We start from the raw sequence: 10,666 nt of genomic DNA, 5'->3' as shown, positions 1-10,666 counted from the left end.
TCCGCACTTAGAGTTGTGCTTCCGTGACATTAATATGAAGTATGGAGAGCCAAATGCCAAGAGAATGGCATCCGTTTGGCGAAGAGTGGCCGGGTTGCGCGTGTGGAAGGGTAATTTCGTAATTTGGCTGTTTCGGGGTCTTCCGGTTAGAATTTGGGAAAACTAAAAATATCGGTAAATCCAGGAGGTCGAAACGAGTCCAACGCAACTGACGGTTCGTCATTCAGAGTTCGGATGAATTAATTATGGCCAATTATGACTCCTAACGCATGTTGATGTTTCCTTCTGTTTTGTGAAGAAAGGCATAAAATGCTCTTTAGGGGGAGACATGGTGTCAAGCTCTCCACCACCCCCGACGCCCACACCTATGGAGCGTTAAGCGAGCTACTCTAGGAACCTGAGGGGACCTAGGGGGCGGGCACATGACTTCCGGAGGGCGGTCATGTGTCTCCGTGGGACAAGAGGCCGGTCCCACGGACAGTACAAGCGAGCGGGAGTGCTTGTATTGCGCTGGGCGCGCGCACACGAGGCTACAAGGGGAATTTCCTTATGCCGCGCCGTATGCACATCACGCCAACTAGATGTGAACTCCCGGAGACTTCATGGTGCACATTGGCCATGTAGTACTCAACGAGGGCATCGGCTTGGGTTCGGCCATGCACAATAGATGATGCTAGCAGGCACGGGAAGGGCGACCCCGTGTCAACGAGAGAAAGCTAGCGTGGGGCATCGGAGAAGAGTTGCTCACTCGGGTGGCATGCATGCAAGTTGGCTTGTATGTTTAACTCGAGGAAAGGACTATGGGCGCGAGCTAGGCCTTAGTGCCATGACAAATGAGACGTGGGAGCATAGTAAGACCCGACATGTGAGAATGGAATGCCGGCGTCATAAGAACCTATCGATCGGGCGAGTGTCTAGGCTGAGAACCTTGACACAAGGAAGCAATCGTATAGTCGCTACGAGCGAGACTCGAGATGAGTAGTTCTTGTTGGGAAACCTCAAGGAGGCAACGAATGGGTCGAAATCTTGAAAAGAGCATAGAGAAAGGATGGCTGGCCTTGATTCAGAGGAATCTTGGCGCCGCACGGGCAAATTCCACTGCGTAAAAAAGTGAGCCCGTGACACATATCCTACCTAAGCACTACTTACCAACCTTAGAACTCCATCAGTATGTGCATGTTTTAGGTGTTTCATTAACATTTATTTTGTTTGAAACTTATTTCACATCTGTTATTTTCTGGTAGCGGAAGTCAAAACGTCACCGTTTAAAGACTTGAGGAAGTGAAGCTGTGAGCTCCATACAATCCGATATAAAAGCCCGACCAAGTTAAACACACCGACGCGCAGAATCGCAATTTGGAAGAAAGTCGTTTAACCTGAACAAGGCCACACCCACACGCCTCTCGGACAAAGCAAAAGGTTCCTTCCATGATCCTCCATGAGAGGTACAGCTCCTCTCAACGCCTTCTTCTCCATCCAATCCCTCGCAGCTGCCTCGCCAAACGCCTCTGCATCATCACCATCAATGTGGGCTCGAGCTTTTAAGGTACTGTACCGCGCCAATTCGTGACTCCCCAGATCTGATTCTCGCATTTCTTCATCGCCGTTAAAGCTTTTCATGTAAATCTGCCTTCTCAGTTTTCACTCATGAGTTAAATCTAGCTCTATTAGATCTTTATTTGATATATACATAAACAATGATTTGTTGAATTGTTATGAAATATTGATTAAAGAAAGAGAAAATGGAAGCTTACACTGAAACTTCTCCAAGAATGAGATTGGATCATTCGAAAAAAGAGGGATCCGAGGAAACCCATTTGAGAAGATTTGAGCTAGAACCGTCTGGTAATAATAATCATAGGTTCCATTCAATGAATGCACTGGAAATCTTGAGGGAAACCGTGAGAATTCTCCGGTACAATTCGTGGGGCTTTTTGGCCATTGCCACCCTGCTAATTTGCCCGGTGTCCGCCTTGCTTTTGTCGAATTTGCTAGTTGACCAGACACTTGTAAAGAGACTAACCATTAGGCTGTTATTAGTTGCCAAGTCCAGTGGACTCCCTTTGTGGCCTTTTATCAGTCACTCATGCCAGAAGTTCGCCGAGATGGCTATCTCATCAACCATGTGCTTTCCTCTGTACATCACATTGTCGTTGTTGTCTAAAGCCGCGGTTGTTTTCTCTGTGTACTGGAGTTATTCCCTCAAGAAGTTTGATGCGTCCGAGTTTTACTTAATTATATGCAATATATGGAGGCGGCTTGTTTCCACATATGTGTGGATGTGTATGGTGATTGTTGGTTGCCTCGCCTTGTTTTTGGTTCTTCTTCTTGCTGTGTGCAATACATGCTCCATAGTTGGGTTTTCACCTAATCATATTGTATATGCTGCAATGGTGGTTGGGCTCATCTTCTCGGTTGTTTTTGCCAACGCTATCATTATTTGCAACATCGCTGTTGTGATATCTGTATTGGAGGATGTCTCAGGACCAGAGGCATTGGTTCAGTCTGGGGTTTTAATCAGGGGCCAGACTCAGGTGGGTCTTCTGATATTTCTTGGATCGACTATTGGAATGGCGTTTGTTGAGGGGTTGTTTGAGCATAGAGTGAAGACGCTGAGCTATGGAGATGGGTCTTCCCGCATATGGGAAGGGCCTCTTTTGGTGATTATGTACTCATTTGTAGTGCTTATTGACTCCATGATGAGTGCTGTTTTCTACTTCAGTTGCAGATCTTTTAAGATGGAAACAGCTTTGGATGGTGAATCTCAATCAATATTAGAAACCAAAACCTTTTCTGCTGAATCAGTTGGTATTCAATGACACCAGATACCCCATCAGCCTAACATCTTGGATTCAATAATGTTGAAGATGGGGAGCTGCTATATGAAAAACTAGGATTTATTGCCAGTTGTGATTACCATGGATTAAACAGTGCAAACTTGTGCATTGGTCAACCTTTCATACGGGGGTTCATGGCAGTAACCTCAACCGCCTCCTGCTAGTTGATATATGCTTCATTTAAGTGCAAAAATTGGCTTCTTGTGAGATTTATAAGGGAGGGAAGAATGAGAAAAAGGCATCTGAAGTTTTGGTATTTGCAAAAAGTGATGAAAAGCGTCGTTTCCTGAAAAAGTAATTTTAGAATTCATAGTTCAATTCATTTTTTTTCCTGTTATACTATGCACATCTAGTGTCATTGATACAAGTAATTACTTAAAATTTATAAAACTTTATTTGTTGAACTTCTACATGAATTGTGATTTAGCAGATTTATTCTCTAACAAGATCCTTAAATGATGGCATGACTCTCATTCAACAACCTTATCAAAGGATAATTTTCATTTGACATTAATCAAGTATTCGAGTTTTGGAGGTTAACTGGTAGTGGGGATTATTTGTTATTCTTTGAGCATACTTGGCAATAAGCTAAATCAAGAATGATTGTGCCAATGGGGAAGTACTGTTTCTTTATAGATGTGGAGTTTTTGCTAGTTCAGTGGTTTCTTTGTTGTTATGCCATTGCTTAGGATTTTGGATGGAAGTGGTGAAGTTGTTCTGCGTGGCAATTTTGTATAATTATGTATTCCTATAAGTGAAAATTAATATAAGTAAAAAAAAAAAAAAAAGTTTTCCCTGCAGCTAACAGTCTTTGAGTTACTGAAGGCAAGTTGGGCCTATGCCCCGTAAGTCCATTCCAGGGGTTTGGGCTAGCATATCCTAAAGCCAAAGAAACGACGCCGTACGCCAGTACCTTCGATGGATGCTTCCAACGGCTGAGATCAAATACCGGTAACACTTGAAGAAACCAACCGACTAAGAAAGAAAGAAAAAAGACCAGTGGCCAAAAAAAAAAAGACCAAATAAAAACACACACGTCCTCTACTGCATCGTCGTCTACCTTCTGACTCTATATTCTATACTCTAACCCTAAGAATCTGTATAGGACTCATGGACAGCTTCCGTCAACAAAAAACACAGATATATGAGGAATTCGTGGATCGCCGCCTCAAACCAGACCTTGTTCAAGCCATCGCTCAACGGTAACCTTTCACCTGCTTATGTGGAAGTTATTTTCGAATCAAGTGTCTCTTATTTATTATTATCTTTATTTTTTGGGGTACTTTTTGGACATTACCGAGCTCCAGTAGCAGTACATACATATGCTTTCAGTTTTCTGTTTAGGGTTTCTTAGTTTCTTTCTAATTGCTTGTATGAACTGGTGAAAGAGAAGCTCCTATAGATTATTTAACAGTTTTTTTTTTTTTTTGTTCTTGTTTTGCAGGGACAAGGTATTTGAACAACAAAAAGTTTTGTATCCTTTTTGGTTTTCCTTCAATTTCCCTCTTTCATTGTAATTAAATTTAGTAATGGGGTTCTTCAGAAATACAACACTTGTAATTTAGTCCTCTTGCCACACAAATTTGTTTTGGTTTTTTTCATTGTTTAAGTTAGATGAAGGAATATCTTATACTTTGAAGTTTGCATCCCCATTTGGTGATCTTTTCTAGTTAAAGGTGTTTACTTAACTTTTATTATTTTAAGCTCGGATTTGCGGAAGAACATCGAGAATTTGGAGAAAAATAGTGTAACCAGTCTTAGGACGTTGGTCAATCTTGGCTCTGAGGTGTATATGCAAGCCGACGTGTAAGTGTGCTGATCTCTTCCTTTTGGTGCTCTCACTCTTCTCTACAATGTGTGATAGTGATGCATGCATCTTATGTTTGTGCAATTTTCCTTTAGAAGTCACTGTTAAATCCTGAACTTTTTTAATGGTACTTTGTTATTCACTCTGTTGCTATTAGGTTTATCAGGCTAGTTACTATCATCATGGATTGGACTTATGCATCAAAAGCATTATATGTTCCTATTTTCTATTAGCAGTTGTGTTAAAATTGTTACCATTCCTAGTTTTATTTCCCTTTGAATTGTTTTAATCTTTTCTTTTTATGCATGTTTGCAGGCCAGATACAAGGTGCATATTTGTAGATGTTGGACTAGGATTCCATGTAGAGTTCACCTGGTCTGAAGCTTTAAAATACATCTGTCAAAGAGAAGAAAAGTTAGACAGGTACAAGTTTTAGGGTATAATTGTTTAGAGTGGTTTTCTTGGAAAATTTTGTTAATGTAGGACGGCTTTTACAGCTACAACCCCCCTCCCCTGTTCTGCTACCTTCAGTCTAATTTTTTCCTCTCAAACTTAATGCATTCAATCACTCACTGTAGGCAAATTGAAGAGTATACAAATCTTATTGCATCAATTAAAGCCCGTATCAAGCTGGTATGTTCACTTCCAATGATGCTTTCCAATTTTCCATTTCGTTTTACATATTTTCCCTTGGCATGGGTTGCAGAACCGGGACGTTTCTTGATGCTCTTCCAACTGCAAGGACACTTTTTTTGTGCCTTTTATAAATTAGTGTTCCTAATAACATAAATATTATTTGCTTTCAAGATAGATGGTAGAAGATGGAGTCATTGGATAAGGCAATATGAAATTGTGGTCTAGGGATTGACCCTCACTTTATTTTTCCTCTTTTTGAACTTTTGAATATCATATTCCTTGTTGTGTACACAATTAGCATGCTACTGAAAGTGTTGCCTTGATCCAGTTGAACAAGTATATTACTTTTACTTTTTTGGGTTATGAGAACAACAATCTTATAACTTGCTTGCAGGTACACGAAGGGATTCGAGAATTACTCCAGCTTCCAGCAGAGAAACCTGTGCCAGAGCGCATTTTTTGATACAATAACTTATTTTACTTGGATGTCTTATGAGTTGTAAGTGAAATCAGAGACGGTTAGATGTCTTGTTTACAATTATATCTTTTAACTTGATAATCAATTGTTGACATGCTTCTATGTTGTTTCATATTTGGAGTCGTGTGAGGGATATGGTAGCTAGCATTCCTCATCATCATGTATGGTAAACTTGAAATGAGTCGACCTCCTCAATACCAAGCCCAAGCCCAAGCCCAATCGTGAAATTACTTTTGAAGGGTAACCAGTCAAGCAGTAAACCTAACACCACCTAGGCACCGGCCAAAAAAAGAATCACCTAGGCAGGGCCTGTCAAGCTGTCAAGGTCAACAATGAAGATTAGAAGAAACTATTTTGCAATTTGCAAAGTTGGCAACAAACTCTTCAAATTAATTGCACAGGGCCAAGGATCAAGGGCAAAAGTAAACCCACGGAAATACTCAACAACTTTGCAGTCGAAAGGGTGTCTGGGCTTCCAAATGACACCTCATGGGCTGAGCTTTTTTTTTTTTGGGAGTTTGGGCAGACCAAAAAAAAAATTATCCCGAAAAAAAGGAAAAGAAGAAAAAAATTAATACACAGAAATCACTAGCCAGTGTCACATACTCACACGCATCATCAAGTGCCCTTGATTTTGATGGCACTTCAACAAATTCGTCTGGTTTGTGCCCAACAAAATAAACGGAGATGCCATCTTTTGTCACCTCACGGCTCACTCGATTGCGTAAGATGGAAGGGACAGCGCATGAAGCTGATTGAAAAGCCATATAAATCAATGGCTACAAAGTACAAAAGGCTCTTCTCCTTCGGTATTATTATGTATTTATGTTTGAACAAAACCCCTCAGAGTGGCCAACGCGTTAAGTCGTTAACACATTTTTAATTTGTGGGTTTATCATGATTCTCAAAAAAATTTTAAACTCTTCAAATTTGCAGGATTCTATCAACAATGAAAAAAAAAAAAAAAAAAAAAAGCGGATTCATAACACCCTTAAATATGAAGACAATTATGAGAGAAATAAAAATCTGAACAGTAAACACACTGTTGTGATTTGTCGTGGACGGTAGACTTACCCAGCAGAAATGTATTGATGCATGGTTGGAGAGATAGGACTTGGGAGCAGTAGTACGTGCAGTGCAAACAAAAACGTCTTGTTTGTATGACAGACCGTTGTCTGTTGCTGCTGCAAAGCCTGCAATTTTGGGTTTAGGGGGCCTGTAGAGAATCAATATAAATAATGGGTTTACGTGTACTACCCACACCCTACTACATCTTTGAGTAGTGTACGATCATATCAGAAACACATACCGAGTTAAAAAACCTATCTAGCTATAGGAAAATTCTACTACATAGCCACTCCAATCCATCTATTTGTACTCTAAAGTCTAGATTTTCTATTGTATTGTACTTAGAGTGACCCCATTTATTTGTCATTTTTTTACCCGAGAAATTGGCTGTTTGAATTTAGGACTTTTCTAATCTTACTTTTATTGTTGTCACAGATGACTGTGAATTGTTGATTTAGTTAGTCTTTAGTCTTATAATGTTCAGTGTTGATGCAAATTTCCGTAAGAAAATTACAACAACTTAGGGGTAGTGACCTGGCTGATCTAAAGTCCTGCTGGATGATGATGATGTGATCTTCCTGTAGACAAACACAAGATCAAAGGAGATGGACCGGTGTGGTACCAGCCAAACACGCTCCGATGATGAAGTCAGTGATGTGTGTTTGATGGTGTTTGAATGGAAGTGAGGAAGAACATGTGATGAACTTGGGAGAATGGAAAGAACAAGGCAAATGTTCTGGGTTTATTCTCAGCAAGTCCAAGTGTGTTTTTGGTAAGCCAAAGTTTGTGCAAGTGTTTGCTTTGTGATGGCTGGATGGATGGGGTCCTGGCTTTGTGCATATAAGTTGGTTTATATAGACAAGGGAAGGTGTGGAGAGTAAGTTACCTGCATGTGATTGAGTGGCTGAGAGAGATCCACGCGTTCGGCCATAACTAGTAGCATGCACAGCTACTCACCTCCTTTGCATTCAATGCTGCATTGAATGCAAGGATGGAAGATCAGGTGGAATGCCCCAATAGTCATGGCTGTGAGCTGGAATGTCTTATCTGTCAGAGAGTCACGTCAGGTGCACTTGAGTATGGCGGTTCGTCCCAACGTGATCTTCTTTAGGATGGCGGTGGGAGGCCGAGCCGATCCGAACACATGTCCTCACGTGTAGACGTGAAACCCATGTGTGATCGGATCGGATTTAGACAAGTCGGCCAAGCCGATTAGGTAGGTAGTGCAGTGATCCTCTCAAGTGAAATCCGGCCGCAACTAGGTTCTGAGATGACGATCACCAAAGCCGAGCCGATCCGAACTGGGAATGGAATGGACTGAGTTGATGTGGTGATGTGGAGATCCACGTCTGATCGTGATCGACGTCATTGGTCCGGGCCGAGCCGAACCAATGGTTGAGATGATCAGGTGGTGACAAGATTGTCGAAGCACGTCTGATCGTGATCGGTCATTGGGCCGGGCCGAGCCGAACCAATGGTTTGAGATGATCAGGGGGTGACAAGATTGTCAAAGCACGTCTGATCGTGATCGGTCATTGGTCCGAGCCGAGCCGAACCAATGGTTGAGACGATCAGGTGGTGACAAGATTGTCGAAGCACGTCTGATCGTGATCGGTCATTGGGCCGGGCCGAGCCGAACCAATGGTTGAGACGATCAGGGGGTGACAAGATTGTCGAAGCACGTCTGATCGTGATCGGTCATTGGGCCGGGCCGAGCCGAACCAATGGTTGAGACGATCAGGTGGTGACAAGATTGTCGAAGCACGTCTGATCGTGATCGGTCATTGGGCCGGGCCGAGCCGAACCAATGGTTGAGACGATCAGGTGGTGACAAGATTGTCGAAGCACGTCTGATCGTGATCGGTCATTGGGCCGGGCCGAGCCGAACCAATGGTTTGAGATGATCAGGTGGTGACAAGATTGTCGAAGCACGTCTGATCGTGATCGGTCATTGGTCCGGGCCGAGCCGAACCAATGGTTGAGACGATCAGGGGGTGACAAGATTGTCGAAGCACGTCTGATCGTGATCGGTCATTGGTCCGGGCCGAGCCGAACCAATGGTTGAGACGATCAGGTGGTGACAAGATTGTCGAAGCACGTCTGATCGTGATCGGTCATTGGGCCGGGCCGAGCCGAACCAATGGTTGAGACGATCAGGTGGTGACAAGATTGTCGAAGCACGTCTGATCGTGATCGGTCATTGGGCCGGGCCGAGCCGAACCAATGGTTGAGACGATCAGGTGGTGACAAGATTGTCGAAGCACGTCTGATCGTGATCGGTCATTGGGCCGGGCCGAGCCGAACCAATGGTCGAGGTGTGACTGGAGAAAAATGATCTCCAGATCCGAGCCGAACTGATGATGCCGAAAAAGATGATCTCTCGAATTCCTAGTGGATCCCAATGTAGGTTCGGATCGGATATGGGTAACCCGGAGGTAAGAGCCGATCTCAGATGTACATGTTGTTGGCATTTGCTGAGCTAAGATGATGACACAGATGGCTGGGTCTGACCAAGTTGACCATCAAAGAGTCTGAGCAAAAATGGGACCTGGTGTGCCACGTGTTGGTCTGTGTTTGGCCATTGAATCCATGTGGATTTTTTCACAAACATTCAGTTTGAGTAAAACATCTATTTAATAGGGATTCATATTTATTATGTCTAACACAAACACAATGCACTGTAATTTTTTCTCATTAGGCTGACACCATCAATCATCAATGGTTGCGAATGTTTTTAAGGTGTTTTAGGCATAATATGATTAGAATGAGATTTTAATATTGAATAGCGGTAGGCATTGTGGAGAAATAACCCCACTGTCCCTATTTTGAAGTAGCAACAGAAGCCAAGTTGAAAGTGGTCAATATCAGCCAACTCATAGACCTGACATGCATCTCCATGATCTATGTTCCAGAGCTACAGAGTAAGACTATAGTAGGGCGGGCCCTCCTGCCAAAAGCCACGTTGTTTCCCAGTCTTTGTGTTTCTTTCTTCTGGTGGCCGTGCAGTACTTAAAAGTTTCGGTCTCTCTCTCTCTCTCTCTCTCTCTCTGAGGCACAGTGTATATATAATGGTGGGGAAAGGGTTCGCAGAGGAGGGACCAGAGAGAGATAGAGAAAGGCCGAAAGGGAGTATTAGCAAGAGTGGAAAGCTGAAGAGACAAAAGGGCAAGTCTAAAGTCAGACTTTGAGTGGCTCTACTTTCAAATTCAATCCTTTTCTGCCTCTTGTTTTCTTCTTCTCCTTCTCTCTCTCTCTGTATATTATTCATTCAATTGGGCTGGCATAAAGGCCTTGGCCTTGGCATTGTTTCAGTCTTTCAGACTTTGAGTGACTGATGAGTTGTTGTTGTACCATTTCTTGGGGACCGCATAAGTGCCTCTCTTTTTCGATTAAATATATATATCCTTCCTTTTTTCCCTTGGCATTCTTGTTGCCGTGCATACTTGCATGCATGCTAAATGCTACATAGCTATATCTGGACTACATGTAATAGTCTAATACAATTGTGACAAGTCACAAGCAGTAGATAGACTCCTTCCCCACAACTGTTTCCACACTCTAGATCCTCCCTTTCATCTTTTCTGTCATTGCTCATAGAAATGTTATATACACTTCAAATAAGCCTTGGCTCTCATCTTGATAAAGAGAATTATAATTTAAGATGCAAGCTTAATTATCATCAAAATCTTAAGAAGTGGAGACTTGCAGGACAATTGATCAGTGAGAAAGATAAACATTGTCACTTTCTTGTTAAATTAATATGAGGAGTGTTTTACAATGAGTTTGGTTGAGGGATAGCCAATACACAATTAGCAATTCCTCTTTGAATTGGCTTGCACA

At 42.4% G+C, this 10,666-nt stretch overlaps 2 protein-coding genes across 3 annotated transcripts; both read left to right on the top strand.

Annotated features, from left to right (window-relative positions):
• Nucleotides 1-1,300: 1,300 nt before the first annotated feature.
• On the top strand, nucleotides 1,301-3,247 carry LOC147295182 (Son of sevenless protein). Its single transcript, XM_086233547.1, has one exon. The coding sequence runs from the start codon at nucleotides 1,743-1,745 to the stop codon at nucleotides 2,817-2,819; it is 1,077 nt and encodes a 358-aa protein (XP_086089673.1). The 5' UTR covers nucleotides 1,301-1,742; the 3' UTR covers nucleotides 2,820-3,247.
• A 578-nt stretch (nucleotides 3,248-3,825) lies between these two features.
• LOC147295181 (Prefoldin chaperone subunit family protein) lies at nucleotides 3,826-6,205 on the top strand. Of its 2 annotated transcripts, XM_086233051.1 has the most exons (7): nucleotides 3,826-4,039; nucleotides 4,282-4,311; nucleotides 4,542-4,643; nucleotides 4,960-5,067; nucleotides 5,223-5,277; nucleotides 5,675-5,779; nucleotides 5,880-6,205. In XM_086233051.1, the coding sequence occupies exons 1-6, from the start codon at nucleotides 3,948-3,950 to the stop codon at nucleotides 5,741-5,743; spliced, it is 456 nt and encodes a 151-aa protein (XP_086089177.1). In that variant the 5' UTR covers nucleotides 3,826-3,947; the 3' UTR covers nucleotides 5,744-5,779; nucleotides 5,880-6,205. The 2 variants fall into 2 exon arrangements, with proteins under 2 accessions (XP_086089177.1, XP_086089176.1); XM_086233050.1 differs by lacking the exon at nucleotides 5,880-6,205 and having other exon boundaries at nucleotides 3,827-4,039; nucleotides 5,675-5,858.
• Nucleotides 6,206-10,666: the final 4,461 nt, after the last annotated feature.

Source organism: Dryas octopetala, chromosome 2 (assembly GCF_963921425.1).
Source record: "Dryas octopetala chromosome 2, drDryOcto1.1, whole genome shotgun sequence".
NCBI classification, from domain to species: domain Eukaryota; kingdom Viridiplantae; phylum Streptophyta; class Magnoliopsida; order Rosales; family Rosaceae; genus Dryas; species Dryas octopetala.
This window is presented reverse-complemented; position numbering and strand designations above follow the sequence as displayed.

Bases quoted from the DNA above. Each gene is read 5' to 3' on its own strand.
- LOC147295182 (XM_086233547.1), top strand. From the start codon at position 1,743: ATGGAAGCTTACACTGAAACTTCTCCAAGAATGAGATTGGATCATTCG.
- LOC147295181 (XM_086233051.1), top strand. From the start codon at position 3,948: ATGGACAGCTTCCGTCAACAAAAAACACAGATATATGAGGAATTCGTG. The intron at 4,312-4,541 runs GTATCCTTTTTG...TATTATTTTAAG, and splicing joins TTTGAACAACAAAAAGTTTT to CTCGGATTTGCGGAAGAACA. The intron at 5,278-5,674 runs GTATGTTCACTT...ACTTGCTTGCAG, and splicing joins TTAAAGCCCGTATCAAGCTG to GTACACGAAGGGATTCGAGA.